This window comes from Myripristis murdjan, chromosome 5, assembly GCF_902150065.1.
Source record: "Myripristis murdjan chromosome 5, fMyrMur1.1, whole genome shotgun sequence".
In the NCBI taxonomy this organism is placed as follows: Eukaryota; Metazoa; Chordata; class Actinopteri; order Holocentriformes; family Holocentridae; genus Myripristis; species Myripristis murdjan.
Window position 1 is genome coordinate 29,363,643 of NC_043984.1, and position 24,554 is coordinate 29,388,196.

The following is a 24,554-nucleotide window of genomic DNA, read 5'->3' on the forward strand; positions in this document are numbered from 1 at the left end:
TTCCCACAAGTGCACACAGAATCCAGTGGATTATAAATCACAAGCTCTTGGGAGAGGTTTCAGCCAACTATGGCTGGTGTTTATGGTTTTCTGTGACTGAATCCAGCTGTTTGGAGCCGCACAATGCTCGTAGAGACGCAGTCAATTTGGCAGATTAGTGCATTGACAGATGGAGCGCCATCCATCCAGCAATCAATATGTTTTATTTTAATCCCCTCAAATGTTTGCTCAAGAGTTGCGATACAGAATGGCTGCGTCCCCAGGCTCCATCGGCTATTATTCTGTATCTCCGCCCTCCCATTACATCTCCTCCCTCCTCATCTTCTCTTTCTCTCTCTCTCTCTCTCTCTCACTGGGAATGACTTTCTGGCTGTCCGCACAAGAGTAGCACTCTCTCCTTTCTCTGTCAGTGCAACGGGACATGCCCCCCCCTCCCAAAGTAGGGCAGTCAAACCGAGCAATCAGACAAGACATCCATCACTATCCTGCGGGGTGGAGTAAATGACCTTGATGCAGTCTTCACACTCAATTTCAGATACCCTTGGGCTCCATTATGGGGAGATTTAAGCAGTGAGCGAGCGGTCGGCCTTCACATTTGATTCTTGCGATACGGGATGTGATAAGTGTACGATGCAGCTCAGACAGAGAGTAATAAGGATTGTCGGGGAGGGGGGGGGCGAGGGGGCTCAGATGGAGAGGGTGAGTCAGCAGGTGATGAAAGCAAGGTAGAAAATTAAGATGGAGTAAGAGGGCTTCGGGAGATGAGGAGAGGAGATGGTCGAAAATAGTTGGAAGCACTACAAGGGTGGAGGTGGATGTGGAAGGAGGATAAATTGCTTTTCAAGGACTTTCTAAGCCGCCAAAACGGAGCTCTACCTCAAAATCAACAGGACTTTGGGTACAGTAGACACCGTGAGGGTAATTTTCAGATATAGGAAAAAGATACCGAGAGTGATCCATCACGGCGGCAGTAGCCTAGGCTACAACTCTAAGGATTTAACTGTCTGTGAACGCAGGAGCCTGGTGCTCTCTCTATTTCGCTCTCTCTCTCTCTCTTGAGTCTCTCTCCTCTAGCTGGTGGAAAAACAGCATATCTATGCACAGATGAGTAGGCTAGTTTTTCCCTCCCCCCCTTTCTCTCTCTCTCTCTCTCTCCTCTCTCTCTCCCTCTCTCTGTGCCTCCGCTGGCTGGAGAAAAAAGAAAGAAAAAAAAACAGATTTCTATGCACAGATGAGTGCTCACAAATGAAAACATGTTTGCATATCAAAAACACACACAGGAATTTAGCGGAAGACACCAAATCCATTTTGACTGAGCACAAGGGCTGAACAAAAAAAAAAGTGACTCAGCAAAAAAAAAAAAAGAAAAAAGAAAAAAGTATGCAGGCGCTGAGCTGTGATGTAAACGAAGTTGGACGATACCTTTTCTTTTTGTTTTCACTTTTTCCTTTGATTAAGTGTGTGTTCTTCCCTCCAGTCTACTGTTTCAGCCAGTCACAAGGAATCAGCCGCCTCAGCGCAGCAATGCATGCCGGTCCCCCGGGAGTTAATTTGAGAAACACCACCTGCAGGTTTGAGTGGCATCATTAACAAAGGTCAGATGTGCTCACTGTGAAATTATACACACATGAATTTCTCATTGACTTGTTAATACACCTGGATTTCCTTGCCTGGGGTGACAGTTTGCCCTTTGCTGTCGGCGGGGAGGAGGGTTAGGCACGGCCCCGCCACGTGGGCTTCATACATGTGATTTAATTAAGAGGCCGCTGATAATGAGGAGTTTACACTCAAGTGAAATGAGCATGTAAATAAAATCAACATCATCAACAAACCCGGTGCCAAATCAATACGTGGGTATTCACGGCGGATGGTGGATTACGCTTCCTTAATCCCCCTCTGAGTCGGCATGTTCTTATCTGTCGTTTAGGAATTGAGGAATTTAGGACAGTCAGCTGCCATACTGTGCAATAATGTTTTCCCTGGAATTATTTTAGGGAGTGGGGTTAATTTTGGTTCATCCTCTGTCCAGTTCCCAGGATCAGTTCCAGTACTTGTGGTTAAAAAAAAAAAAAAAAAAAGCCTCTGAGAATATATAGATCATTTTTGTCTTTTTTTTGGTCAACAAAAAGGGCAGACAAAGCATATTCAATTATTCAATCCTTCAGACCAACATTCCAGCAGTGGGTTGCTGCCGAATTAATGCGGCGGAAACATGCTAATGACGAATTTACACGTTCCTCTCCATGCATGTGCACATCCACATATCTCCCACATGCGCTGTGTGTGTGTGTGTGTGTGTGTGTGTGTAGCTTATCACAAAAGCAGTCACAGCGCGTCCAACTAAATCCTGCATGTGCATCGCTCTAATGGTCCCACATGGTGTGAAAAATCTGTGGTCATAACATTGTGAAAAGGCTGTCATGTGAGGAGAAACACACCATTAGGAGTCAAGCAGCTGTGTCGGAGAGATCAGACTTTTACACAGCCCACTGCTCTAACATGTTAGGTAAGACTGTGGCTTGTCCTTGTCCATCGGAGCGAGTGTTTGCGCAGTAAAAACACGGGCCCTGGGCAGGTTATATGTGCTGCACTGGTCCATGTAACTGTAACGGATAAATCCAACACAATGGTCCCATTCTTCTGCCAAATGCGCTTGCGTAAAACGAGAGTGTCATGCTTGGACAAGACGCTCGGAGCCAGGCTCGTCTGTTGAGTCTGAGAGCACCTTTTTTTTTTTTTTTTTTTTTTTCATCAACAGAGGCTTTGCAGATGTGTCAGCGAGGGTTAGGGTTTGGGTTAGTAACTGCGACTGGCACCATCTCGGAGGACTCTGCAGAATTGGCCAGTAATTAATAACAGCGCTAAATGTATCACAACAAGGCCATGGAAAAATGGAAATATCTGAGAGTGATGCAAACAGTGAGAAGGTGAGATCTATATTGCAAAAAAAAAATGAATGGCTTTGAAATCTGCTTCTCTAATTAGAGGTTGAATCAGTGTTCTCAGAAAGGCTACAGGTAAATGAAAAAAAAAAAAAAATCAGGAGTCAAAGTACGCATCTCATCACCTTTGATAGGCACTCACGTTAACACTTCTACTACGTGCCAATGCACACACACTCTCACATATGAGGCATACACAAGATATACCCTCATCTACATAAAACAGATCACCATAAGCAGTGAGATACATATTGAATGTGTGTGCCTTCACCACCCGAGGCAGGAAGACACTTAACACACATTCCAGTCAAGTAATATCTAGCGAAACAGATGCTGTGGTAGCTTCCTAACCAGCTGGCATTATCTAAACACAAAAAGCATCATTGAAATCAAGCGGTGAAATGTTCATTCCCACTCAAAAAAAAAAACACAGAAATTGATAGTCTATTCCATACTTTTAATAATAGTGGAGTTGCCCATTGAAGATATGCAGTCAGCCTTTATTATTATTATTATTTTTTTTTATCATTGTTGCTACAGAGGATCTAGTATTTTGCCTTAAAGCTCTCTTTAACTAGAATTTAAATGCACTTCCAGCTAATAACCAAGGGGAAGGAAAGGTGTTGTCCCTACCACTTAGGTTACAAAGCTCATTTTCCGTCACCTTTGATTCAGTCTCTTATCAGTTGTTTTGAGTTTCAGTGAAGCATGTAACATAATACGGTTGTCATTGGCATAGGCCGATGTGTCTGCAGGTTTCAGACGGCGGCACAACAGGAAGTGTGGTGCACTCAAAATTTTGAGCAGGAATGTGTTCACACTCCCCACAATGCAGATTATATACAGAACGCTATAGTGTGGAGAAGAGGAGGATCAATGTATAGTCTGCAACACAATCCATTATCTTTAAATATGTTAAATTGAAACAAACAACCATTGACTTTACATCTGAGGTTTGTTAAATGTCAAATAGGTGATTGGGCACATGCCCTTTCAGATTAAAAGGGCATTAATGCTAATCTGCATTACCATAAGGAAGTGACTTGATTCAAGGTCACAAAATGCCAACGTGCCAGGCATTATGTAAAGAGAAAATGATAACAGGTAACACTTGGATGGAACAGTGGAATTTGTCTCATTTGTGCAGACAAACTGAAAATGGAAAAAAAAAAAAAAAAAAGAAAAAAGAAAAAAAAAGTTGTTGTTCTGCACTGGAAATACACTCAAGTCTCCAAAAAACATCCTGTAAAATATATTAGCTTTTGTCGTCTGTTATTGTTCTTTTATGGTTTTAGCGGTTTAAGACAAGTGGATTTTAATGGTCATGTATTTGCTTCTCAAAAAATAACAAGAAAACATGTCACAAAGGACAAGACAAAGGCATTGTATAATTGTTGTAACGCGGGGAAATTTATGACAGCCGTCGGTTGAAAGAGACAGAAAACAAGTTAATGGGAGTCTCCTTATATGGTGTCTGGCTCCCCCCTCTTCCCCGTCGCGTCCTTCCCGTCCATTTCTATCTATTATTGTCAGTCTAATTGATGAATGTATCCTGTCTCCTTGTGAGGCCAGTGAGTTACTTTCCATATTAAGTCCTAAATAGACATCATCTCACAGCTTGGAGGATGACAAGATGCTTGTTTTCTCCCAAAACTCGTATCCAGAATCAAGGTCTGTTTGCGATTAGTGCTTGTCACGATGCCGTCTGTCTCTCACATTCTTGCTTTCTCTGGCAGGCTGGATGTGAAATTGCCAAGCTGTACATCTCCAAGAATGAGGCTCTTGGCACCGCACTTCCTGCTATATGTTTTGCTCTCTCCGCCGCTCCGTCTCTATCTCCCTCTGAGGCAAATATTGAGAATCATCCTCTCGTGGATTTATTCACGGCGCTCTCTTTAACGCCCAAGAGCTGAGCACTGGTTGACCTCCTTGACAAGTATACAGCATGTCAGAGCGGTATGTAATTGAATCTAGAGTAGGATCAGGAGGGTCAGCTTTTCAAAAGACATGAAACAGCAGTGATGAGTGTAAATTCCCTGTACATATTACACTGAATTTCTTTTGATGTATACACACACACACACACACACACACACAAAGCAATTTAATGTAATTTTTTGGGGGTTACATGATATGTGGTCGTGGTGATATCTGTCTAGGCAAATTCTTGGGCACACAAAAACTCAAGATAATCTGCAGTACATGAAACAAACTTCAAACTTACACCACACATTCCTCCCAGAGATGGGTTCTTTAACATGTCTGGTTGTATTTAAAGCTACTTTTGCACTTAATTTTAACCAGATAGTTTATTGGAACTTGATAAAATGTAAACTGTGATCAAAAGCAGTCGCTGAAATCACAAGCCGTTGATTTCCTTCACTTGAATGAAGCCAGCAAAAATGGCATGAAGTGTCACTTTTAAAGGTGCACTGGGTGAATCTACTTGGCTACCCGGAGCTTGAGCACCCTCACTTCAATTGGCCTTTTTCAGTTTTGCGTAATGCACCTTTAACACGTTTGTGTTTCAACAACATACCGTCCATGTAGGATGTTTTATGGTCCTTCAAGAACAAACTGTGCACCAAAAAGTGATTTCATTTGCAGACTGCAAGCACAGGAATACAATTCAGCTGTGATACTTTCTGTTTGGGAGCTTGTATATACCTTAATCAATTTATAAATCTTTTACATCCATAAACATTTTAGCATTTTCAAGCGGTTTTCATTGGTTGGAAATTAAAAAAAAAAAAAAATGCAAACGCTAGAAATTTGTTAGAGCAACTTATGATTACATTGAGTGACTCTGATGGTGGTAAAGTGCCAATAACCTCATTTTAAAACGATGTGAATTATTGCTTTAATATAGTCATTATGGCAGTGCATTTTGCAGCTCAACTGTTTTTACATTTTGTTGTCAACAGAGATGATTTGTACTCTGCACTTTCAAATGAATGAGAGAAGTGTGTGACTGAAAAGCGTTACAGCTGGGTCTTGTCCCTCAAGTTTCCCTATGAAAGAAAAGTCCTGACATGTAATGACAAAGGCCTGTCGTCTACAGCGGACGTGGTGTGTCCGGGCGCTGCCCCCTGAGAGGAGGTGTACGAGCGTGCACGGCTCTTCCACACACTTGTAACTCCACAAGTGATGCTAACATCCCACAGATGTGTGCAGGCTGGAGTCTCTTCCTGGCTCAACCACAGGAGATGAATGCTGTGTGGGTGGGCGCCTCATTGATTTTTGTGTCGGAGAGATTAGTGCACGTTAGGGTTACGCACTCAGGGCTGGGATATATTAGACAGGAACATACACTTTTAGCCCAACTGCAAATCCCACTCTCCCAGCCATCTCCCATCCACCGAGATCAGAGGATGGGCTGGTCTGGGCTGATTCAGGCTCCCAGTGGATGTGCTGCCAAAAATAAGTGATTTTATCCAGCACTGACTATAAAATGTGCAAAGCCGTCAATGGGGAAAGAAAACTACATTTATTTCTTATGCAAATGACCTTGTCTCATGAGTTTTTTTGCAGATAAAATGTCATTTTCTTGATGTTAGTGCCATGTTTTATTCTACCTTATTTCAAGATATTGACACTAAGCTGTGGCTGATACCCAATAATATTGAACATAATGATTTTTGCGACCATAAGAAATACTTCATCCAATGTACACTGCTTTGAAAAGAAGTTTCAATTTACTGTTTGTATCAGTGAATGCACTTTGTATGGTAATAATAGGATAATTGTGTTATTATGAATCTATCTATCTATCTATCTATCTATTTATCTATCTATCTATCATGCTAATAATGAATATCACAGTGTGTAATTAAATTTTTGGTATTGCTCAAGAGACACTCAGGCTCAGAAGAACTGCATCGGAAACAAGTAGAATTTTCTCACTCCAATGCAAGAACTTTTCACTTGTTTTAGGAGAAATATTTTCAAACTGTGAGACTGGCTGACGCTAGAAAGGCATTTTTGGAGCATGTGGCGATGTTCAGTCGTGAAGGAGTGAGTATGGACTCCTGTGGCAGTGACTGTTCATGTCAGCAGCTTTTGCTTTTGCTAAGTCTGCACATACAAAGCTGTTTGTCTTTGCCTGGAAACTCTAATGTTCATCCCCTTAACAACAGCATCAAAAGCAGAGTGGCTCCTCTGGATGACATGGATTGGTAAGGACAGCTTTCACCCAGATTTAATGATAGTGGATGGATCCAATGCAAAGCCAAAGTCTGATTTAAAACTGTTTCTTAGAAACAGTGTGATGACCAAACAACATGACCAAAGTTTTTTTGGAATGTGTGCAGACATTGCAGTAAAGCACACTTCTATTGAAGTTGTGATGGTTTTAAAAATGTAAGAAATGTTTAAATAAATGCATGAGCAAAACAATTTTCCACTTACAGTTCAAACTCCCAAAGAACATTTGCAAACAAACTCAAAGTTTGCACTATCCAGTAAAATCAGATTTAATCTTGCAAAGCACATTCAGAAAGAACAAAACCCCCTCTCAGCACACACAGAGCTGCTTCATTATCATTCAGTGCTATTTGGACCAGCTAAAGGTCAGTCCAAGCAGCCGTTCTGCCAAGGTTCAGAGGTCGGCGGCCTGCTTGTGTACAAGTAAATGGATCTAGTGACTTTATCAACATTGATGTAAAACCTGGTTACCCGATACACTCCTTTCGCTTTTAAGTGGAGAGCCCTACAGCTCACAGCCAGCCTGCAGATAGTTTTATTACCCATTAGCACTCCTTATCTGATCTGACACAGTTTGCAGAGCTTGACATAATGTAAGTCGCGCACAGCATTAGCATGCTACATGGGTATTCCATTGCTCTGATGTCAGGAAAATCCCGTGAACTGCCAGTCACGTTACAGCAGGCGTCGATGGTAGAACTGAGGCCCCGCGTTCTGTAAAACTACTTAAGGGGATGTCATCCCCTGCTCTTGTCTATTTGTTAACATGCTTATTTGTGCATTTCATTAGCCTCGGGTCTAGTCCTTTGATGGGAATCAGCAGCAGTCTCTGGGACCCTCTCCATGAAACGAAGCAGAAACGGGAGTGAGCGGGAGGTTCAGACAGCCGTGTGACACCTTTTTAGAGGCGTACCGCGCTGACAGGGATTTGCCTCGCCCCCCCTCCATCTCCTCCCACACCCTTACACCCCCACCCGCCCCCCACCCCAGTTCACCCCACCTCCCTCTTTCCTCTCCACTGATGCTGCGTGTCAGCTGCAAGGCACGCTGGTGCACCATGTAGATGTAATCTACACCTCTCTGTGCCAGAGAGCAGCGATTGAATCGCGGCGGGCAGCCGATCCGTGACAGGCTGACAGGATCGGCATAGCGACACACGTTGTATGGGGATCTGCTTTCATGCAACGGTGTCCCAGAGGGGCAATGTGGTGCTCTTGTGATGTGCGGAGGGGTGAAACAGAGAGGTGCTGGAAACACTGCGTGACTGGCCCACGGCAGAGCACACAGGGTGGGACGGACACGGGCTGACACCGTGTTAAAGAGACCTGAAAAGGGAGTACATTTAAGCACGGCGGTGATAAGAAAGAGGGCCACGAGTGAGAGGGAGAGAGGAATGTGTGAGACACAGAGCATGAGAGAGAAAGAGCAGAGTGGAGAGCATGGAAACTGGAGCGACTAACGGGGAGTTTGAGAGGATGAGTCTAGTGGAGGTGGATGAAACATGGCAGGATGAAGTCATGTTCCGCTCCACAGGCTATTATCAGGGTGGAAAGTCCACCCTGATAGTGTTTGTTTGCTTAGCTCATGTCAGTGGGAGCGCTAGCACTGATACTGCCAAGTGAATTTGGAAAAAGAGGGGATGTGAGAAGAGGCTTTTATCTGTGTCAAGAGCCTGTGTCAGTAATGTCAGGGGAGCTCGCTACACAGTGCGCAGGGAGTGTGAGCACAGGAAGCCTTTGTTCCCCGTCTGTTCGCAACATGCTAACGTCCGTGAGGCATCATTAGTGCGAGACTCAGCCTGCTCTGCTCCGAGCTGGGGGGGGCGGGGTGGGGAGGAGGGCGAGGGGAAACATGCACTTCACAGGAAGGTTAGAGGTCACTGTCCCTTGGACATACGGCAGAGCAAACACAGCCACTGCCTCTGAGGTTTGTCTGAGAGACGCGCTCTCTTCCACTTCTAACGGAGCTGTGATCCTCCTGCCTCTGAGGAAGAAATGTGCGCTGCAAAACGCGAGTGCTTGTGTGATGATTGTGAAAATTCACCACAGCTTGAAATGAAGTGATACACCAACAGCTTGACACCGTCATGAGAGCTTTACTTGGTTTATTTTGATTTTCATCCTGCGCTGGTTTGTTTCAGGACTCATAAAAGAGCTGCTCGGTTCCATGAAAGCGGAGCGAGGGAGAGACAAATGCAGAGACGCAGCCGAAGAAGGAGAAAGCCAGAAAGCAACAATGTTGGTTTGGTGTTTCCAACTCCCCTAGCACTTAGAGGCTCCCTCCAGCACAGTCTCTCACTGAAATATTAATCGTGTTTGACAGCTGTTTTAGCTATGAAAACAAACATGAGACTGTAGCTTTTTGGAGAGACCGCAGAGCCATACGCTCGAGCATGGACTGGCTCAGATAAGGAACAACTGATGTGGACCAAACGGGTGGCGGAACAGGCTTGAAACAACGCACTGCTAGAGCAGCCTGGACGCGGCCTGTGCTTTGATGTGATTTGCATATGTATAATTATGATGAGCTGTATCTCAGAGGGACGCCCCCATTACTAAAAGGGAAGTCATACTTATCTTGCGTGTTCTATTAATTTAAATTAAAATGCCTGCCTGGGCCTGAAAGAGGGATTCATATCCATCTGCGGAGAAATTTTGTCTCCTCGCTCCGAACAAAAGTTCAGCCTTGGTGAACTTTGACTTGCGAATTTGCATGCTTGACCAGGATAGGTCTTCAACATCATGGCAATTCCCACCATCCAGTTCTAGACAATACTACATCCATATTCGTTATGGTGAACCTTTTTTTTTTTTTTTTCTTCAGATAAATCAAAAGGAACTTGACCGGCCCCTTGAGTGGAAGTAGCTTGCACAAGAGTTTAATATTCACATTGTGAGGGCTGCAGGTCACAGTTTGAGGAAGTCTAAATCTTTGCCTAAGCTTCATGCATGGCTGCTCTTCCAGATGACTCTCCTCTGTTTTAACAGTGTCACTGCAAACTCACCGCACTTAACAAGACAAGGTGGTATAACAATGACAAGCTTAAGTTGCTCTCTGCCTCTCTCTCACACACATACACACACACACACACACACACACACACACATGCAGCCCCAGCATGGCAGAGGTAATTTGCAGCATTAAGCTGCCTGATAGCACATGTCCACTGAGAGTTAAGGAGTGATTTAACGGACATTGCTCACACCAATTAGAGTGAATCAGCCAGGCAACGCTACTGAGGATAAGTGGATGCCGGTGCTGTCAACACATAGCTGCACACCCACACACTGCGGAAAGGGGGTGTTTTACTTTTTCTTTTGTGATTAAGAGCATGAAAATACCCCATTTAGATAATCCTTTCCTGTCAGCGCTGTCTGACTGAGAGACAGTGACACATCCCATGCACGGACTGCCTCATTAGCATACGCCAGTCATTTCGGGAGGACGGACTACAAAGCCGGAAGAATGAGCCGTAGGAACGGCCACCTGCTTCTCTTCAGGAGCGCTGGAGCCGGTCCTCGTCTCTTCGTCGGCCAAGCCTGGAGCAACATGATACAGTACTAAGGCCACAAAAGGGAGAGCAGGGCCACACGGACGGCACAGCCGTGTGAGAAAGAGGGAGCACAAAAGGATTTCTCTTTGCACACCCATTGGAGGAGTCAAGCCCTGGAGAGCACCTGATTCATTTCTTCTTGAGGGCTATTAATCTTTTCAAGCACCAGAATCACTTTGCCTCTCAGGAAGGGGAGAGGAGATTGAGTTTTCTATTACAATCAACCGGAGGCAGCGTGTTGGAGGGAGAGGGGGCAGTGATGACGCTGTCCTTGCTGCTGCCTTGCCATTGAAAACAAAAACAAGCGAGGAAATACATTAGCCTATTAGTGAAATAATTCTGAAATTTCATTCACAGTGGAGCAAGGTCACAATAAATACACTGTTGTGGAGGCCCATCATGTGTACGTGCCAAACAATGAAAGTTTTCACACGCATTATTAAACATGAATAATTTTAAACAGGTCCTCATCTGGAAATTCATCTAGGAATTTTCTTACCCTGTATGTGCACACAACAAATGGCGTTTCCAGCCCTTGCATACTGACCTCAGCTATTACACTTATTAGCACCGACTGGCTAATTTTAAAAAGACAGAGACTCCATTTTGAGGTCAACTGCTCCAAGTCAGTCCTCAACACATTACCCCGCTTGCTTAGACCGCTGAGGGTCAAAGGCCATGCTCGCTACAGGAGTAAAGGCCTGATTTGTCAAATCTAAGTCAAAATAAAGCATACACATCCCATTAATTAATGCCTTGTATAATTTATCAGCTACATTCATTAATCCGCGGCCTAGTCCCTTGAAAAATGTCCTTGTGCGAAGAGTATTAATTGCAGAAGAACCAACTGAAGTGCTGAGCTTGGCCGCGACTCCCCCGGTCAGGCTCCAAGACGGCTGCGCTAATGGGGGAATGTGGAGGCCACTTTAAGATGAAAAACGGCAACGGAGCCCAGTGTCACTTAATCAATGTGAAACCCCAGCGGGGAGAGGGAACCACCGCCTGCGGGGCCACACAGTCCCTGGACTCGTGTCCCTGGAATGAAGGAGGTTTTAAATGGGCCTACTTTCGCGGCGTAACTCATCTCAGTCACCGGGATGATGTCGCTCACTCCCGAGGGAGGGGGCTGCACGGAGGTTGCCGCTTCCTGGGAGGTGCTTAACAACGCCATCCATCTCGGTAACACAATGCTACAGAGACCACCTACCTAAGAAACCATCATCACCGGTGGCTCCTCTGCTCCTTTCATTCGCACGTGATGAAATTCCCCTTGAAAAGCACGAGACGACGCGGCGGCCGCATTTGATCCATCACTCCTCCCACTTGCCCGCGAGTTGCGCATCTCAAACCATGACTAATTTATTCTTGTGCAAATGTGGGTCCTTTGTGTTTCTTTCTCTCCCTCAATTACACATAATCAACCCAAGGTCCTCTCACAAAGCACAGAGCTCAAAATGTATTTCATAGCAAAGGCAATTTTCTGGGTTAGGCTGCTATTGTGTGTGTGTGTGTGTCTCTAGGACAGAACTTGTGTGAGCTAGCCGGAGTGGCAGTTAGTCTCTGCTGGCTCTCCGCTGTTCCCTCTGTTCCTCCGTCTCACGGATGCCTCGGGCCCCGGGGTGCTCCTATCTCTCAAACAAACAGCTCCCGTGCCGCAGCTTCGCTCACAGTCCTCATCTATCTGCCTGACATGTGCTTCCTTGTTTGTTTTCTCTCGCCTGCTAGACGCAGCCGATGATATTGAGCTGTGTCGACGGCGCTCCTCCATTCATGCCAGATGAATCAATCACTCCCGCGTGCTCCGCAGTCCTGTTCGGCGCCGACAGTCTTCTCCACTTCAATCAATGCCGGTTCTTTAGTAAGGGGTTAGCGTTTTGCCTACTGTTTCTTAGGAAAGTAATAGCTCCTTCAAAGTAGATCGGCCTGGCACTCGGGCTGAGTGATGTACTGCAATGAACAATGACAAATGTTTGTGGGCTTCCCGGAGCGACTTTTCGGTGTTTTTCATTTGAGCCTAACATGGATATTTAGATGATGCGTGTGAATAAGGTTGCAGGTCCATGCAAATATATCCACTTATCAGAGAAGTTGGCAGAAACCCAGTATATTGATGAGACAGTGCCGTGGCTCAGTGGCCTGCAGGCACATACCACGCAACACCGTGAGTTTGCCTCGCGCTGGCAGATATTCTTGCATGTCTCTTCCCTGATTTGTAAGATTTTAAAAAGCATCAAACATTTACACAAAGAGCAAAGCCTGTGTCTTGAGACGATGTTCGACTTTTGCAAACGCAGCTGCGCAGTAAGTTGACAGCTCGGATGTAGAGCGGCACGAGCAAGAAAGTCAGATAACACTTGGCCTGACAGCAGACATGCTGGGCTTTGGGGTTTGTACTACAGTCATCACAAGGCCACCAGTTCCTCTTTTTTTTTTCATTTCGGAGGAAGTGAAAGCCACTGAAAGCCTACACATGCTGATGAACCAACCACATGAATATATAATATGAATTTTAATGATGCTTGGCAAATTCATCTATTATGTATAAAATAATCATCTTTATGGCAAATTAAGTTGACTAGAGTAGGATTTTACATTCCAGATTGTATCTCGAATCATATTGAGCTAAAATGAACAAGTACAGCAAGATACGGCTGGGTGATATGCCAAGACAACAAAATATCACAGCATGTTTGACTGAATATTATTATTAATATTGATATTGTGATGATAGTGTAGGGATGACTACTGATGCTTTTGCAAAATATCTATACACAAGAGATTTATTGATATACAATCATAAATAGCAGCAGGTACAGGCAGATAACAGGAACTAAAACAGTTGAATCAGTTAAGAAAATTACATCCTTTTATTGGAATGCAGCCTTTAAAAACAGGAAAAGACAACACTTGTGCCATATCATGATATTATGATATGCAAGACCTATGGCAATGACAAAAATGGAAATAAAATAATAGCACAGAAGAAACTATATCGAACATATAGTCAAATATATTTTTTTGAAGTGCAGAAACAGGAATCACCTCCACTCGTGCCGTCCGTGCTCCGCTTGGCTGGGTTCCATGAATGAAACAGTTGTCTGCTAGCTGATCAAGTCATCCTCGTCAAGATCCTCGCGTGTTTGGACAATGAGAAGAGGGTTTCTGCGGGGACTAAACTCGAGGAAGGTCCCAGTGCTGCTACTTTCTGATAGAGTTCCAGTCTTTGCTGCTGCAGCAGTGGTGGTGGGCTGTGAGGAATTTCTCTGTGCTTCATCGCTGAAATGTCTGTCCTGAGGCTGGGGCTGAGAGATCTGCAGCTCCTCCGCCACCCGTTCCCCCAGCTCCTGAATCAGCTGACTCGAGCCGGCTGAGGCTGAGGGGGGGGAGTTGGGTTTCCTCTCCACTGATGTCAGAGCGTCCAGAGGCTCTTGGGGGATGGGGAAGGCAGGGGAGGTGGTTTGGGGCTGGAGAGGGTGGGCCTTAGATGTCTCTCCTCCTCTCCCTCCACCTCCTCCCACAGTGGATTGAGTGCAGTCTTGCCCTTCAGCCTCAGAGTCCTCACTCTCATCAGACGAGTCGCTGCTGCTGCTGCTGCTGTCGCTGCTGCTGTCGCTGCTGCTGTCGCTAGTATCGCTGCTGCTGTCACTGTGGGACGTCGACGCGCCGCTGGAAGCTCTCTGCTGTGCTCCTTCCTCTTCCTTCACCATCGCCGCTGCCGCCTCCAGCTCCTCCAGCTCAAGCTCCAAATCTCTTTTATGCAGGGAGTTTTTCTGTAAGGGACCAACCAAGGATGCCACCTTCTTGCACCTGTAGAGGGGAAAAAAGAAGGGTAGATTAGGTGATGGAGAAGAGAGTGGAAGAAAGACAAGGAGGGGACAAGTCAGGCGAGCAAAATAGCAACGTCTCACTGTCTTCATTGGAAGTGGTGTATGACTAAGCCAAGAGGGAGAGAGACATCTGACTACAACTTCATCAGTGCTCCCCGAGAGAACACTCCAGCTGACTGACCGGCTGCACTGCGTACTAAAGACATAGCCACGGGATAACCATCTACAAATCTAATACCCATTACCCAAATCCCATTCTGATCTGAATGCTAAGTAGACTGCGATTCACGGAGGCGCGGGGGGCTCAATGAAATATGGAAATATGGATGTTTAATAATGTAGGGAGATGAGCGGCGCTGATACATGGGCTCTGCTCTTCTCCTCCCCCACCGCTGCTCTCCCTGCGAGAGGTGATAAGAGACTGAGAAGGATTACAGAGAGATGTTGCCCACCCTCCCCACCCACCCACCCCCTACTCACCACCTCCACCACCACCCCCCACTCCCACCACCACTACCACCCCTTCCCACACACAAACGCACACACACACACACTTGCATCCACTTACGGAGAGGCTAACCGATAGTTAGGGCTGCTGCCAGTACAAACATAGTGGGCTGGAGGAAGTGGAAGACGAGGCGCTGGTTAGAATCAGACAGACTAAGCGTACGGAGAGGGAACCTTTCACAACATACAAGATGTGGTTTTATTATTTTAAAAAAACACTGTTATGTGCTAATTTAAGGGTATGAGAGGGCTTCCTGAGTGGCCGACAAATCTGAAGGACTCTCTTTTAATGAGTGTTACTCAGCATTCCGCAGATAACACATGCCAGACAGACACAGATATCCATGTAGTCTGAGGTGAATTTTAAACAGCCAGGGAAGCTCAGGATGATACAGTGCTTTCGGTATTTTGGTTGTCAGCTTCACCCAACAATCAGCCTGCAGTGGAGGAAAAAAATAGAGCGAGCAGAAGCACCTTACAAGAATAAATCCTGCAGATGAGAAGGAGAAGCAACTTTAAATGGCCAAAAGGACTGCAGTTGTGCACAATGCCTGACTGCAGAACAGTCGATAAAAGTCTGGATGCAGAATGCCTCAAAGAAAATGTCCTAAAGCTAAATGTCTCCCTGCTCCAAAGATTAAGATTAAGATTAGTAAAGTGCACTCATAAAGCAGTGCATTAAACAATGTTCCCATCCTGTAAGTTCAGTTTTATAGATGCTTAAGGACAGAAGGGACAACAGACTCATCCGAGAGAGAAGGCATTTTATTGCTGATGAATGTTCGCCCCACTTATGTAAAGCCATAGGATTGCTGAGAGGCCCCTGCCTGCACATTATTCACACTGGGAATGCCCGCCATTCTGCCAAAAATGTAAGTGGTTGCTATTCGTCCCCCCAGTGTGGTTAAGGCAAGCGTGCTGCCCCCATTGCCATGGTGATTACGAGCTGACCTCTGTGGGTCACTGCGATTCAGACCATGTCCATTCAGGGAGGGATAAAGTGTGTGAGCTGCAGGGATGGTGGTGGGAGGCTGGTGGGGGACTCCTCCGCTGCCATTCACCTCCTCACACTCGGCTGCTGTCGCCCTCCCTGGCCCAATTAACCCACCGCTGAGCACCAAGATGGCTCCTCATTACTGCACAGCCCTAATGAGCTCCCTACTCTGGCGAGGAAAGCGTTTATGGAGTCAGCATGCAGGGGCTGTGTATTCATTTAAGACCTCAAGAGGGATTGTGTAAACAGATCTTATAGTGGTGCTGTATCAAAAGGAAGCACACTCTCCTCGATGCACTGAGAAATGCGAAAGGAGGGAGGAACGGCAGCAGGGAGGGTCTGGGTTTCAGAGAGGCAAAACATGAACTAGGACCCCCATGTACCAGAAACCCCATCCAGAACCACTGCTCTATCAATGACTAAGGAATGGCTGGGCATGAGGCAATCTCAAACAATGACTTAAGGTTACTAGGACATTAATGTAACCTCCACTGATGATGACGATGATTATGAGTGAGTGTAGCCCGTATGGAGCCTGCGCAGGTCCCATGCTCAATAAAACCCATGTGAGAGCTTCCTGTAGCGAGGCCAGGGCAGAAGAGCCTCCTGCAGCACAGCCACTTCAAAGGCAGCCCCGTATTCTCTTTCCCCCGTGGGAAGTCATTATTGAGTTAGCATTGGAGAGGCGCGCTTGTTTTCTCTCCCCTCCCTTGCTCTGTGGTGGGAGAAGCTAGGCCTGCGGTGAATACAAAGGCTCCATCCAGGAGGGGGGGAGGGATAATGTTGTACACAATCCAGTCATTACTACACCACTGTTGTGGCTTGCCTTCATTAAACTGAGGAGGGGCGGCTTTTTCAAGGTTGGAAAACTTCTGGCAAGACAAAGACGCCTCCATCTGCCAAACTCCTTAGATGAAAACGGGAAGAGAGGGGGAAAGAGAGAGAGGGACACAGAGAGAGAGAGGGAGAGAGAGAGAGAGAGCGTGAGTCTGTGAAGCAGCCGAGGTAAATTACAATCTGACATTTCTTTCATCAGGCTCGTGTTCAATGAAAGAGCAACTCATTCAGCATGTCTCTGCTCTTCAAAACATCCCAGATAAAGCTTGTCTTCAGATGTATAAATCTGTGTAATATGAGTACCAGATTTCCTCAATGTAGCTCGCAAATGCATCATTCACTGGCTGAGGGGGATAAAAGCCGACACTGGGAGACGCGATCCGTCAGTGTGACTGAATACGGCGACGGTCGAAGCCAGTGAATGCCACTCCGATTCCAGAAATGAGAAACACAGATGTATTCACTGAGCAATCCATTGTTCGAGTGCAGACTTAGAGGTGTCTGAACAGGAGTTATTAAACCACAGAAACACTAATATTAGGTATACATGCTCGTGAGGCGTATTTATCTCTGAGTGACATAAAAGTGTGTGACTGTCAGCTGCTCTGTTAAATGGCAAAGGAGCTGGGATAAACCTTGAAATTTATGCCTGAACTTAGACAGAGTTCAGCTGTATTTCTCACTTAATCACCGCAGTTTAAAAGAAATGTCGAAAACATTGTCATTCAAAATTTCTTAGCAATTGCGGGCTTTGGTTTAGTTTTCTCTTTAAAAAAAAAAAAAAAGCTCCAAGCCCTCAGGCTCAAATTTCAAAAGAAATATTTCAGATTCCGCTTAGGCTCGGCAGGCCCGAGTCAAGCTCAAATGTTGGGAGTGTATGATCTACACTACAAAACTATGTTTAGCTCTACACCTGCCTTCACTGCACCGTCTTTTCCCCACTGGCTTCTAAGATCCCTCAGACATGAACCACCTTAAAGTTGTGAAAAAAAAAATTCTTTAGTCTCTCTCCATCATATTTAGCTGATATTTCTTATAAGAAGCACTATTTTTTAAGAGGCGAGTAAAACCCTTGCCAATAAGATGCAGAGGTCCTAGAGGCTGCGGCAGCGACAGATAGTTAATATTCAGAACAGTAATCACCCCCTCCAATCATGGATAGAGGAAATTATGCAAAGACAGTGTCTAAGTCTGTGTGTAAGATGAGTCTATGTACTCAGACAAAAAAGCTGGCAAGGCCTCATGCAGAGAGGAAATCTGTACTATTTATCCCTGTAAGCTGGGAGACACTTGTGTCTTTGTTCTGCCCAGCGGGGTCTCTAGGATCTCCTTCTCTGTTCCGAGGCTCACATCAGACAAGAACATCTCCACTATCAGCATCAAAGTCTCCAGGACACGCGCCTGACAGATGTGTGATGCTATGTGTAGGTCCAAAGATTTCCCTCCCAACCCGTGCGAGTGTATCACATCAGCTGTGTCACTGAGGGAGAACCCCAGGAAGCTGCCAAGCGTGGTTGCATAGCAGTTCTCGATTTTCTCCCACACAGGGTGCATCACGCCACAGAAATAGCCTGCGACGTATAATTTTAATTCTGTGGGAAAACCCACTGAGCGTGAGCAAGACATGAACACCTACGATGCTATACAGCTGCAGGAAAAAAAATCTGCCTAATAAGTGCCTTGTCCTTTTGCAAGCATAGAGAGGCGAATTGAGGTGAACTGACCAGCCAGGCTTGGGAGTGAGTGTTGACACAGAGTGACAATGTACAAGTGCATTTTCAAGGCGCCTGGCTACGGGGCTTAGCTGACACGCTGACCCCCTGCTCGATCCTGTGGCCCCTTTGAGGTTCACAGTTGTGGGAGCACCAGATGCTTTTCCCTGTGGGGGAGCTGCTGTCTGAGCTGTGGACAACTCTCCCTGATGGCCATTGTCATGCACACAATACAAAGAATGAACAAGAGGAGGGAGGTAGAGATAGTATGTAGAAACCCCTGGAGGCTTATTCCATCCTCCAAAAACGAAGGGGTTTGTCGAGGGGGGGAAAAGAATGTCCACAGCTTCTCTTTTAGCAGTTTCCTTTGTTGTTTTCACGCAATGCGGCACACTGTTTTTTCACCCCCCAACTTGTACTTCTTTCTTCAGTGAAAACAACACCCATTGCTTTTGGTGACCGCTCACTTCTCACTTCTCTATCATTCACAGTTATTTGAGCCTGTCCATTACGCTGTTATGTGGAAGGAGACTCAGCCTATCTACAAACCGTTTGTTGTCTACCTTGTAGTCACCGTGTGTCCAATTCAGACATATTGTTGTGTGTGTGTGTGAGTCCAATTGAGACATATTGTTGACAACGCATAAATGCACCCTACAAAGATTAAAAAAAAAAAAAAAAAAAAAAGTACAGACAGTTATTTCTTTTAACTAATGACTTCAGTGGAAAAGTGTGAGTTTCACCTTACCCCCCTCCGCCAGACAAACCCCAGAGTGCATCACTTGTATGTTGCCATGGTGTTTTTTTTTTTTTTTGTTTGTTTGTTTTTTTTTTTTTTCACTATGGAACCGTGGAATCTGCAACTGACCCAATTAATGATCGTCAGGCAGACAGGGAAGGGGAGGTGGGGTGTGTGTGTGTGTGGGGGGGCTGATAAAGGAAGTTCCAGCCCTACTGATTTAACTGAAGTACAGTAACACAACACCAGTCTTATAGGCTTTGTCTATGCTGGCTGCTGTGAATCTACATTGGCCTCTCTCCAATCCTTTTGATAAGAGAAGAAAAACAAGAGAGAGAGAGAGAGAGAGAGAGAGACAGGGGAAGAGAGAAAAAGAAACTGAGGAGACTAGCTTTTTTTCTTTCCAGTCCAGCAGCTCTGCGGGGGCTTTGGCATCTGAGGACCTTCAAAAGCACACAGTGAAACTAATGGACTGGAGAGGCTGATGCTCCATTTGGAACAATGTTCTCTCTGCTAACAATTTGGAGATAATTGGGAACTGGATGGGCGTGGGAGGGCGAAGTTGACACAATTTCCACAAAGGAAGTGTGTGTTCAATTTTGGAACGCTGACCACCGCAAACAAGAAAATGTTCCATGTCATTGCGAGGATACCGACAGCAATTTGATTTGAGATTTCTCTCTCGATTTCGGCGTGCAGGGTTTGACGCTCTCCACTGGCTGTGTGCGAGCGGTGCAGAGTGCCTGCCCTGTGATCTAAATCACACTGAAGTCTTTACGAGGCTGTAAATTTGAGACCGATGTCTCAGCAGTCAGAGGAACTTTAGGAGTAGAAATGCATGTGGGACAGAGAGGAGACGAAATAAATCAACAGCCCAGCCAGCAAACACCCATTAATCGCTGTGTCCATCATGTGCGACTGATCGCGTCTGCGTCGTCGGCTATGGGGACTGACAAGATACTGGATTGTGGCGGGGGTATAGATTACATCTCATCTTACCGCCTGGCTCCTGGAGACGACTCACTTAGCGGAGATGACAAATTCTGCACAGGGGAATATCTCGCATTGAGGAAAACAATGCCGACACAATCTGTCTTCAAACCTGTCAGAGGCACAAAAGGGCTGCCACAACAAACCACACGTATGATAGCAGAGTTTTGTCTATGCAAACCACAACCGCTCCGAAGCTCCTGGCACAAAGAGCAGGGCTAACTCCCCTGTGCTGCTTTGCATTTTGAGTGCTACTTTTACTATTACGCTGGAAACACAGAGAGACACAGCTTCAGAAATGTAGAGAATGCATAGGATTTCTAGTTAGTGCACCTGGGAAGCGCTACTGGCACAACAAAAAAAAAAAAAAAAAACTAGCCGATAAGGGAGCAAATAGGAGCTAGATCCAGTTTTAGTTACGTTTCAACCCACTTCAGGGGAAACTGTAACAGTTGTAGTGGTGGCAGAAAAAAGGCGACCGACAGAAGATATGATTAGAAAGCACTCGGTAGAGCACCTACCTGCGCCAACACCATGCAGCTGTCGAGATATGCAAGTTCCACCTCTTGGATATTCACTAAACGTTAATCACACACACCACCAAACCCCCCCCCTTTGGGCAATCGGTGTGAAAAGAGAAGCGGTTCTTTCTTGCCACTTGTCCAACCTTTCCACAGTTTCACGATGTTGTGTAAATCTGTTTGGAAGTTACGTGCAGTTTTGTTTGGATCCACACCCACCGTCATGCCCCGCTTTGGCCAATCAACAGCAACTTAACCGTAATCTGATGTTACAGACTTTTTTTTTTTCCCAAGGGTTACATTTATTTACACCTGTTTTTAAAATGTACACAACTTTATTTTTCCCAACACTGGTCAGGATCATGCTCGCAGCGCAGTTCTGTCAAATGCAGAGATAATTCTTTTCATTCCCTAAAGCCCCAATTCAATCTCATCCTCTGAACAAATGACAATGAGTGCCTGTATCTTGTCATTGCTAAATGGTGGCGTGTTTGTGTCCATTTGGTTCCCTCAGGTGCTCGACAGCCAACACAAAATGTTTCTAGTTCAACATGAGCACTGCAGCTACCAGCTCTCACATCTGTCATTTCAGTGGCACAGAAGTGTGTAGCCGGTCAACGACAAATACTGCAGTAGTCCTGCTCCCAGGGTCCTGTTGGCATCTATAGCTGTCTTTCCACTGTTGTACCACTGAGAGCTAAAGCTATCTTCAAGCCAGACGGTATTAATAGCCCTCGGCCTCCAGCCATGAGAATAAAAACCATTTGCGTTTCCACTGTTGTGTGGATGGCCCCGCAGTCTGGTCCCGTACATGCATGTGAGTGGTAAGGAGGCAGCGAGTGGTTAAAGTCTACACACCTGGCACCAACTAACTACTACAACTATGTACCATGGGATTTTTTTCCCCCTTGGACGCCACTTTGTGTGTTGTGTGCTTTAACTGCCTTGTACTGAGCCCTCAGTTTTTTTCATTTTTTTAATGGACCTGTCCTGTTGTGCGTTAGATCCCCACCGCTGCCAGCTCTCTCACTATATATTGCATAATGTCCTCATTTCAGCAAACACCGTCGATTTGACATTGGACATTTTCCTCTGCCCAGACAGGGAGCAGAGCTCTAATGTCCCCGTTTGACCAGGACTGCCGGTTGTTGTCCATTTTTCTTTTCTCTGATATTTGTCTGCTACGAAAGCGAGCTGCTGTGCTGACATGTGTACTTATCAGCTGCACCCGTCTCCCCATTTACGACCCTTAACTCCGCCTTAGACTTTGGTTAGGCCGACAGGGCTATCCAAAGTCTGCGGCATGGATATTTGGCGGGCCATTAACACCTGGAAACTGGCCCCAACATAGCCCCACCAAGGCACGATCAAAGACCGGAAGTGACGATGGAAACGCAACTGGCCTTGACAAGGACTAGCATGCTCGCCTTTGGCATGACAGTGGAAAGGCAGTTTATGAGTCCCACGTGTTGAGAAGGGACCAAAAGAAAAAGACAAGAAAATAAATCGGGACTGGAACAAACCCTTGGAGGATGGAAAATCCAGAGTTCCTGTTTTTTAGTGCTAAAGAAGGTCCACAAGGTTTGGGACTGCTGCAATGGAAAAGGGCCCTAAGTTGTTAGAGGTGGTAGACGGTACAACAGAAGAGGTTATACCAAATGCCCTTTTTCCTACCTTGAGGGCCGATATGACCCAGATGGAGGAGAAAAAAAAAACAGTGGACTTTTCTTTGTTTATCGACAGGAGAAAAAAACACAACCGAAAAGGGAAATGTAACAATTCAATCACAGGTCAGTGCTACGAGAGCAGTGCTAATCCATTTAATGATCGATGCGGGGTGCAGAAGGAGTCAGTATGTTAGGTCAAGCTGACATTTAGCTGCAATGTACAGCAGAGGAGCTGAGTGGAGAGGCGAGGAGGAGCAGGGAGGGGAGGGTGAGCAGGTTGGATGGGAAAGCTCTCAACCTCTGGTGCCCTTCTGCCGTTTCATCTCCTTGACTGGAGCTGGGGTGAGACCGATTGAGTTTTTCAGTGGGCTGACAGAGTTTCAGCGGCTCCTTGCGCTTACAGAGTAGGACAAAGAGCCTGTCAAAGTACTCTCACGTCTTCAATCTCTTCTTTCTCTACTGTCGTGAACATATAGAAACCCACCCTGATCTCAACCATTGATTTTTACCATCCATTAGGAACTGGGCATCCGTAGCATTTTTGTTAGAGTATAATTCAGACTTTTGCTGGAAAAATGTAGAAATGAGAATGTGAGGGGAAAAAAGCACTAAATCCCTGCAGACCTTTTATCGTGTCTGCATCTGGGCTCTGAGCCTACAACATCAGGCACACATTTTTCAACTGGGCTTTTTCCAGACGAGCACACCACTTGGCTGAACCCTGGCCAAGAGTAAAACAGAGCTCATTACTGAGTAATGTGCTTGCAGGCTCACATTTGAAATGTGTAAGTAATGTAAAATATGTACTACGGGGAAGAGAGAGCCAGGGATTCTATATCATTTGGGAAAAAAACTTTACAGATTTTGCAATTTCAGCTTGCAATGCCAGTGGAAGGTGGAAGGTTACACCCACATAAGATGTGAGATACGCCAGCACACACGTGAACGCACCCTGAAAAGTTTCATCGAGGTGAATCTGCTGAACCTTGAGCGAGGCAGGTTCGCCTAAGACTCTTTGAATGTACTTTTGAAACAGGATAATGGATACAAGAGAGATTTCATCTCTCAGTGGCTTTGTCATTCAATTGGCCCTGCTGTGACAAATGACTCGTCTAATCCTCTCCTCCAGAGCACTGATGCATCATGGGAGCTGAGAGGCACTTCCCTTGGCTCTGAAGGTAATTCTCTGAGGATGAAGGTCTCTGAGGTGCGTGCGTGTGCGCGCGCGCTTGTGTGTGTGTCTCCATAGGCTCGCTCTGTCTCAGGGTGTGTGAGTATGTGCATGGGGGAGGGGTGAGAATATGTGAGCGAGAGGAAGAGAGCGAGAGAGAGAGGGGGAGAGAGAGCGAGTGAGAGTGAAGTATTAGCTGTGAACTTACTTGACCCTCTGGATCCAGATGCAGTAGTCTGTGATGTACAGATCGTTCAGTATGTAGGCCGGGTCGTTCTCTCTGAAGACTTTGTGAATATCTAGCAGGCATTTCAGGACACAGGCTTTCCCTGGGCACAGAAGCACACCGTGGCAGACAAATGGAAAAACAGTGTTATTCGCGCTCAGTATTAACGATGACAATGCACTCCAGTCGCTGGCAGACACAGCATGCTTCTAAAGACTTGAAGTCATTGTTCCATACATAAAAGCCAAAGTACAGGATCAGAGGGGAAAAAAACGCTAGCTGCAGAGTAATTTGATCCATACCATTTAAAGAGAGTTCATAGTTAACGATGATGTAGTTCATCTGAGGGAAACGAGACAAAAGAGACAACTCTATTTCTGGCAGCTCACTGTGTCATTACCAAGGTGGCTGTGCTTAAACTTTTGTCAAAAAAGTTTGGCTTCCTCCTTAAGGCCCAGGACACACCGCGTTGACTTCAAAGAACAAAAGCTGACTGACCTTCGCCTCGGGTCTTATGTTAAAAGTTGTCAATGAACTGCACTGCACAGACAACAGGCGACAGCCCAACAGACATGTACGTCCTGCACCTGCGTGAGAGCAAATAACTCTTTACCAGGAGGGGGCAGTATTCTCAGAAAAACAAAGAATCAGGGTCGTGCAAAGAT

At 45.8% G+C, this 24,554-nt stretch overlaps 1 protein-coding gene and 1 long non-coding RNA gene across 4 annotated transcripts in view; one reads left to right on the forward strand and one right to left on the reverse strand.

Annotated features, from left to right (window-relative positions):
* LOC115359032 (uncharacterized) overlaps window positions 1-24,554 on the forward strand; it is a 396,103-nt gene that overhangs the window by 91,110 nt on the left and 280,439 nt on the right. Inside the window, exon 2 of the long non-coding RNA XR_003928227.1 lies at window positions 12,748-12,754. This is a non-coding gene — a long non-coding RNA (uncharacterized LOC115359032). The remainder of the gene's footprint in view (window positions 1-12,747; window positions 12,755-24,554) is intronic.
* Window positions 13,392-24,554, reverse strand: part of shq1 (SHQ1, H/ACA ribonucleoprotein assembly factor) — a 31,624-nt gene continuing 20,461 nt past the window's right edge. For all 3 annotated transcript variants that reach the window (XM_030051231.1, XM_030051229.1, XM_030051230.1), the window contains exons 11-12: window positions 23,872-23,992; window positions 13,392-14,505 (exon numbers count right to left, since the gene is read on the reverse strand). In XM_030051231.1, coding sequence (XP_029907091.1) covers window positions 13,800-14,505; window positions 23,872-23,992 — 827 coding nt within the window. In that variant the 3' untranslated portion in view covers window positions 13,392-13,799. The remainder of the gene's footprint in view (window positions 14,506-23,871; window positions 23,993-24,554) is intronic.